Below are 7,368 nucleotides of genomic sequence, written 5' to 3'. Positions count from 1 at the left end.
GGAGGGCAGTAATTAGGAATGGTCCCTGGTTGTGGCTTGATACCTTTATTTTTAAACAAGAAAAAAAATTGAATCTTTACCATCCACACAGTTTACTGTTGAATATGGATTTGGGTTGTAGTTGAGTTGTGATTGCATACGATTTTAATTAGAGATTCAATAAACCAACATCTCTGCCATTCACTAGCTTACAGAATTTTAACTTATCAGAGAAGATACTGCAGGAGACTTTAAAAGGAGTGTGATGGAGTAATTTATTCAGAAATGTGAACACTATTAACTGAAAGTACATTTTTATAGTGGTTAATACAGTCCTTATAACACGTGATTTAACTGTAAAAAGGCTCCAACCTTTCTTATATAACAAATGTGATTTATTTAACTGTAAGATGGCTCCAACCTTTATTATATCTGGTGTAGACCAGGCAGATGTGCTTTCTGAAGTGAAAAGACGAAGTCTGTAAACCAGAATAACTAGCACCGATACTTAACAATAATATTTGGGAACTTGAATAAGTCTATGCAGACATGCTTAGTCCCTTGTAAATGGTTTCAGAACAGAGTATTTTACTCTCAAAACAAAGGGGAAATTATGCAAGATGTTAAAAAAACTTTTGAATAATGTGTTGTTTAAACCATGTATTGGGTAACCAGAGCCTGGGACCAAGCTTGTCACATGTGAGTGCTGTCAGCCAAGTACACACACAGGCTGAAAAATTCAGGTTTTAGAAGTTTGTGTCCAAAAAAAGTGATCCCGTCTTTTGCTGTAGAAATTAATATTTCCATGTTTAACACATTGCAAAGATTGAGGGGGTCACCTTTGATCTCATTGTTTTCAGTGAAGCCAATTTGTTTTCATTCAGCAACAGACTTTGCAATGAAATGGTGTGAATTTATTTCATGTGACAAATGACACAGGAAAAGGAAGCCCAGGTCAAATATGAATCCTTCCCTGTAGACTACACTGTGCATTAACCTTTCAAATCCTGGAGTTGTTAATTGGCCACTAGGTGTCTCCCCTTGTCCTGTGGTATGTGCTGTATGAAAGCAAACGACTATACAGTCTCTAATGGGATGATTTTTAAGGGGGGAAAGTATTAATTCGTTGGAAAATATGATAATATGTTTACAATTTGTTCTCCTTAATTTTAATTATGTTTTTGTAAAACTTTTTTTAAAATCTTAGTTCCCAAAAATCTCATACCATTGGCAGATCAGTTTACTTAATGCTACACATAACTAGATTAACTTAAACTAAACATAACTGTTGTAATACAGTTCTTTTTATTGCAGCTGCACCTATACTGTATTGAACAATACAATACAAGAGGGTATCTACTGTGAAAATCACATGACAGCAGCATGTGTGGCCACCAATGGAAAATGCAGGCTGTATATTTATAGATATAGTAGTTCAGGTGGGTAGCTGCGTCAGCATGCGTAGGCTGCAAAGGAACAAGTAATAGGTTTATTCCATGCTGAAATTTGGAATAAACCTATTACTTGTTCCTTATTTATAGATATATATGTACAGTATATTGCAGATGCTATCTTGTGGGATTCTGTCTCATTCCTCTCCTGTACTCCAAGAGCCGTATATGCTTGAACCCATAGAATCGGGTTCACATTTTAAGAGTAGGGCAACCGACAGATAACCATTACATTCACAAGTAGCAAAAAAAGCTGTTACATGAGGCTTTATGTAGATATGAATTGTCCAGCTGAGATGTCAGGATTAGCCCACAGGGCAGTCAATGATGACTCAGGATCGATGTAGCACCCTGCAGTCAGCTTGTCTCCAATCACTTTTTTCCCCACCCGTCCATAATCTCTATTCTTTTTTTTCCTAAGAACATGTGCTAGGTTTCTTTTCATGCTCTGTTTTTAAGATTTTTTACAGCATGATGCTCTGCATGGTGCATGTTCTTTTTCCAGGCTGTAAATTGTACCTGAATACGTTAAAAGATGTTTAATAATGTTTTCATATCACATTGTTTACCTACATGGTTCAGTTCTAGAAAGTAAATTTAAATACTGGGTGGGAGATTAAGGATATTCATTCTCTGAAGCTTTTGGATTAATTTATTATTCTTGAGATAGGTCAGGTTTTGAATTTGAATTCTGAAAGGTACTTGCAAAAAATTCCATCAAATTCTCATAATTGCTGTTGCAGAAAACATTGCCAAAAATATTTAGTATATTCAAGTTAAATTCCAATTACAGTATTCCAATTGACAGTAACTCACCAGGTTGTTTTCAGGTTTCCTAGCCGTGACCATTGGCAGCTACAGTCAAGTAATTCTAATAATTTTATCAGGTTTAGCATTAACACATCTTATGATTATGAATTAGTGTCAGTGAAGACCAGCAGAACAGAGAAGAAATCTGTAATGCAGTCACGGGTTTAGTCTCTTAAACCTGTTATATTCCTTCATGATACTAAATGACAATTTTGTTGCTCAGTAAATGCTGCCAAGTAGAATTGGAGCAGATATGCTCTGTGAACACAGATGTAATACAGTGGCCACATCACTTGCTCAGTTCCAGGACTGTTCCTCTGTACAGTGTGCAATGTGGCAGTAAGGAGAAGTGAACACCAGAGGGCAGTAAGAACTGCAGGCCCACACATGGGACCAATTACTACATGCATGTTGAAACCCCAATAAAATGATCCGATCGAGGACTAAAAATGGTAAATAGAGAACAAAGCAGTGAAGCACTTATTCATGATTTTCCTGGTTTTTCCAATACTTCATTATCTTTCTTATAGGGGTTTATAATCTGTTGACAGGGGTTAATTAGATGTGTCAAAGTAAAAAAGCTAAATTGTCCAGTTTAAACATATTCTTTCTAAATAAGAAGAACACAAGGAAACAATTCAATTTGCAGAACCAGCTTTAGACCGTTAAAGAAATATTCTAATTATTTGATTTACAACAAGGCACTGTGTTTTTCAAGACTGAAAAGGCTTTCCATGTCGGAGAATAATTTTCTGTCTTTATGAAATTACACAATGATGTAATCAACCTAAATTCTTTCATGCCAGTCTGTAGAATTTAAAATCATTTAAGCTTAAGCTCATGCTACAAAGACCTAAAAAACTCTTACTGCTTCCACATGTTACTACATATTACTGCCAACTGCTTTTAGAGGTTTTATCCAAATTAGATCTTAATATTAATAAATATGAATGCTTAATTATACAATAAATCTAAGTTTGAAAAGAAGTATTGAGCTATACTGGAAACTACTGTCAAATATATTTAGAGAATACTGATCTTCCTAATCTTCATATATATATATATTCAAATATCAAGAGTATAGCCTTCAATGAAATGGTTAACACTGTAATTGGCAACAGATTGTACTGCTCAAGAAAAAATGAAGGACTAGTTATTAGGTTATGAAAGAGGTGTATGTCTATTTACTGACTCTTTTTATAAGCCTCAAGTCTGTAAGAACAGAAGAGCAAAATTAGATAAAGGAGAGGGCTGGTGAGTTTTTCTCAAATCTTCTGACACCAGTTTTGAACCACAACAGCACTGTTTCCTTGACTTTTCTTTTGAAGAGTCAGTGTGGGAATGAAGGACGGCAAGTTGTAATACCGTGTGATCTTTCACACTTCCAAGCAAAAAGCTGGAGGATGCCAGAATGTGTTGCTCAACATGCAAGTGCTAACACAGAAGAAACCCCTCCGCACTCCACCTGGTTTAACTCACTTTTTTCAACCGCAGGTTACTGCAATAACCGTTTCATTTTCAAGGTTGTTATCGTTATCGACCTACATTACAATCCCTGTACTTGAAAGCAAATTCAAACATAAGCACAAGTCCACTTTAAAGTATTGTTGGGTGTCTAACAGAGCAGCTAGGGTATTACATTGGTCATAAGCTGGGAATCAGTGACTCACTGCAGGACTTGAGATGTGCCAAGCTGCTCTTCTGCTGACACACGTTTGCCACATTCCTGCTATACTGTAAAGAGACTGAACTGAAGCTACATGACTTTGTGCTCCACAGCTGAATGGAATTGGAGAGAGCAGTTTCACAGCTGGAATTTCTGAACTCGAAACACCCTGACTCACAAACTTTGCATTCAAAGGTGCACCTGCACAGAGCCATCTTGCCTCAAAGCCAAATAAACATTTTTCATGCATTTACAATTCCAAAATTGCAAGCACAGACTTTACTTGCATCGGTTTATTTAAAGCCTGTGTACTTTACAGCTTACAGACATGAATGAAAACTGCATCTGATTTGTTTCTGCAGGCAATACAGATACATACAGTCCCCCACTCCCCGAAAGTATTTCACAGAAATTATATATGTAATTAGTCCATTCATGAAGCTTGTCACTTAAGCACAGAAGCACCAAAAATAACTTGTGTTTCACATGACAATAGCTTAGGACAATGCACAATTATGTTACTATATATACAAACAATTTTAAAACATTAAAAATGGAACTTTCAATTTGTTTAAAGAGTACCATTTCAATCTTTATTTTTCTATAACTCTCCTTAAAAAGGAAACATCAAGATTTCTGTACTTCTGCAGTAGGTTCGTTTGAACCAATATTAATATTTTTGTGCCAATTAGGTAGTCTAGTTATCTGGCACTTTTACTGTAAATTTAATGATACTGGTGCCTTCCCAATCTTTAGACTCCAGCTCTGAGGTAGCACTGCCTCTATTTAGGAGGCATCTTTTAGACCATCTGTTATGCCACAACTACAGATTTTGTTAAACAATATTTGGTAGAAGCTGCTTTGCAGCCAATGCACGGAAACCTGATAAAGACCTCATTTTCTGACACTGCCAAATTTTTGATAAGCCTCCCAAACACTCATTATAGCTAAGAACAAATCCTCATTTACAATGTGGAACTGTTCATAAGAACCGTCTTCTCCTCAGCTAGTTAATATTATTACCGAAGCAGGCATACCTAAACAAGCAGAACAGAAAACATGGGAACCCTTTTACTTTTATATAACTGCATCATGATGTTGTTTTTTTCCAGAGAATCCACACACCCTTCTGCAACAATTCGCTCTCTGTTAGTTGGTTGGCATAAAAACATAAATCCTTATTTTAAAATAGACAAGAAAGTTGTTTTTTAAGTTTTAAAAGTCTTACATTTACATAAGTTTTCAAAGTCAAAACTGGCCAATTATGTCTGTCCAGTGTTGTGCTCAAAAGACAATTTAAAAGAACAGAGATCTTAATCATATAATGATTAAGAAACTGTAACTCCATACATAACATAACTCCATTATGCCCTGCGCACTTCAAAATGTCTTCACATTATCAATCAAAGATATATGGTAACTACTGAGCTAATGTCAAGATTATGCAAAGAGCAAACAAGAATGAAGTATACAGTACAGCTTATGAGATGCAGAAAGAAAATCATGCTTCCAGTGCAGACACCTTAGAAACTATTTTTGCCCCAAAGCTGAATCACATTTCAGACAGCAAACAGACCGATTCAAATGCATTTTCATTTTAATTTCAGAAGGAGTCAATAAATTATTTGAGGAGTTTTTATAAATGTTTTTATAAAGATTTAGTTTACAGTTCAACAAATAAATAACGCAGGAGACCAGCCAGGTGACATTGTCCAGGGTCAGCTCACGGTGGTAGGGCTCTTGCCAGTTTCAAGCAGTCTCTTGGTATTGAGTAGTTTTCAGTCATGGAGGACGTTACTTGTGGTCTCTGATAGTCTGTTCCAGCAACATTCTGTTTCGGTTTGTCATACAGTCCTTTTCCATTTTGCAGTCTTTCTGCTCTGATCTGTGGTGTCTGGTAGTCTCCAGCTAAGCTGTCTTCTTTCCTGTAAGTACTGCAATCATTTGTCTTGAAGGAATGATTCTTATTCAAAGCTGGCACATTGTAGCCCACTTCTTGTGTGAAGCCTTCCTTCCTTAAGTTGTGTCTTTCTATTATAGGAGTGGCGTATTCCGGTTCCTGATTTGTCAGGGGCAGTGCATACGGATTGGCTGTGTGCAGGTAGTCATAGTGTGTCCCAGCTTCTTGTAACTCCTCCTTGGCATCTGTGTCGATAGGCTTGAATGTAGAGCCTTTCCTTGTCACTGTCCCTGTTCCAATCATAAGGGGCTGGTGGTAATCTTTAATAAAAAGAAAACAAAGGTATTTTCCCCCAATCGACAGCTCACGGTCTAATGGCAATAACAATGCTGGAAACCATTGTGGATTCTGACATTAGGGGACACAGACTCACATCTAATACACCAACTTCTACTAGACTGCCTGACTCTAAGAAAGTTTCATTTGTATACCTTTTTTGTACAAAGATTAACATCCATTTTTATTGTCATATCTATATACAGTATTTCTAAAACACCCAGGGAGAGGAAACATAATTCAATTATAAAAGTTAAGTATAAGCGAGCATAAGCAAGCATAAGGCAAGTGATTTTTGTTTGTCCCATTCTTGAAACATTCCTAAATTAAGGTCAAGTGAAAACTAATGTTGGTTAGATATTAAAACAGGTTTGAAGAGTTTTATGGGAGCATGTGTGACCTGGGGGAGAATTCCGAACTGGGAAAACACTGTAACTACGTGCTCTTTACCCGCCATGCTACTGGTGACCAGGTCCAATTTCTGCATTGGGTCTTTCTCAGAGCTGTAGCTGAAGGTGAACTCTGTAGACTGGTGCCTTGCAAATGGCTGTTTTATCTGTTTCCAGCAACCTGATGTGACACAAAATAAAATGCAAAGAAGACCGATTTATTTATTTGTATACAACAGAAGCTTATCGACCTAAGAAATAATAACATAAAAATGCCATTTTACTGTTTCCAAATATTTCTGAATTTGTGCCTGAGGACCTGCAGGTCTGGTCTCTTCTTGTTAACACGTGTCTGCCCCAGTGGCATGCACAGACCTGAACTGCTTTCTGTGTTGTACTGTTACCATTTTCCCACACTCACACTTTCTCACACCATTTCATAATGCCACATTAAAACCACCAAACAGATTCAATTACTCAAGGTTTACCTTGTGGGCAAACTGCCCATGAGATAATAAGACTTGATTTTCACTGTGGACAAACGATAAGTAATCTTCCCTTCTAAAGTAATTTATTTCCAATACACTTGCAATTATTGTTTTGCACAATGTTTGCTACACTCCTGCTAATGTTTAAAGAAATTCACACAGCAAATATTTCCACAGAATAAGGTTCAGTTTGTAGGCAAATTTCTCATTTTTTTTACATACACAATCTCTGATAATTTATAATGGATACACAAGAGAAATCTTTGTAATATGAATAGTTGATTTACCACACAATTATATAAGCTAGAGGATTAATAAATGTTGTGCAACACAGGCTGAAGCTGTGCAG

General features: G+C 36.5%; 1 protein-coding gene across 1 annotated transcript in view; it reads right to left on the bottom strand.

Moving 5' to 3' along the window:
- Positions 1–4,155: 4,155 nt before the first annotated feature.
- The window catches only part of dcbld1 (discoidin, CUB and LCCL domain containing 1), a 43,476-nt gene continuing 40,263 nt past the window's right edge, over positions 4,156–7,368 (bottom strand). The window contains exons 14-15 of the mRNA XM_015356579.2: positions 6,593–6,712; positions 4,156–6,126 (exon numbers count right to left, since the gene is read on the bottom strand). Coding sequence (XP_015212065.1) covers positions 5,630–6,126; positions 6,593–6,712 — 617 coding nt within the window. The 3' untranslated portion in view covers positions 4,156–5,629. The remainder of the gene's footprint in view (positions 6,127–6,592; positions 6,713–7,368) is intronic.

Source organism: Lepisosteus oculatus, chromosome 2 (genome assembly GCF_040954835.1).
Source record: "Lepisosteus oculatus isolate fLepOcu1 chromosome 2, fLepOcu1.hap2, whole genome shotgun sequence".
NCBI classification, from domain to species: Eukaryota; Metazoa; Chordata; class Actinopteri; order Semionotiformes; family Lepisosteidae; genus Lepisosteus; species Lepisosteus oculatus.
This window is presented reverse-complemented; position numbering and strand designations above follow the sequence as displayed.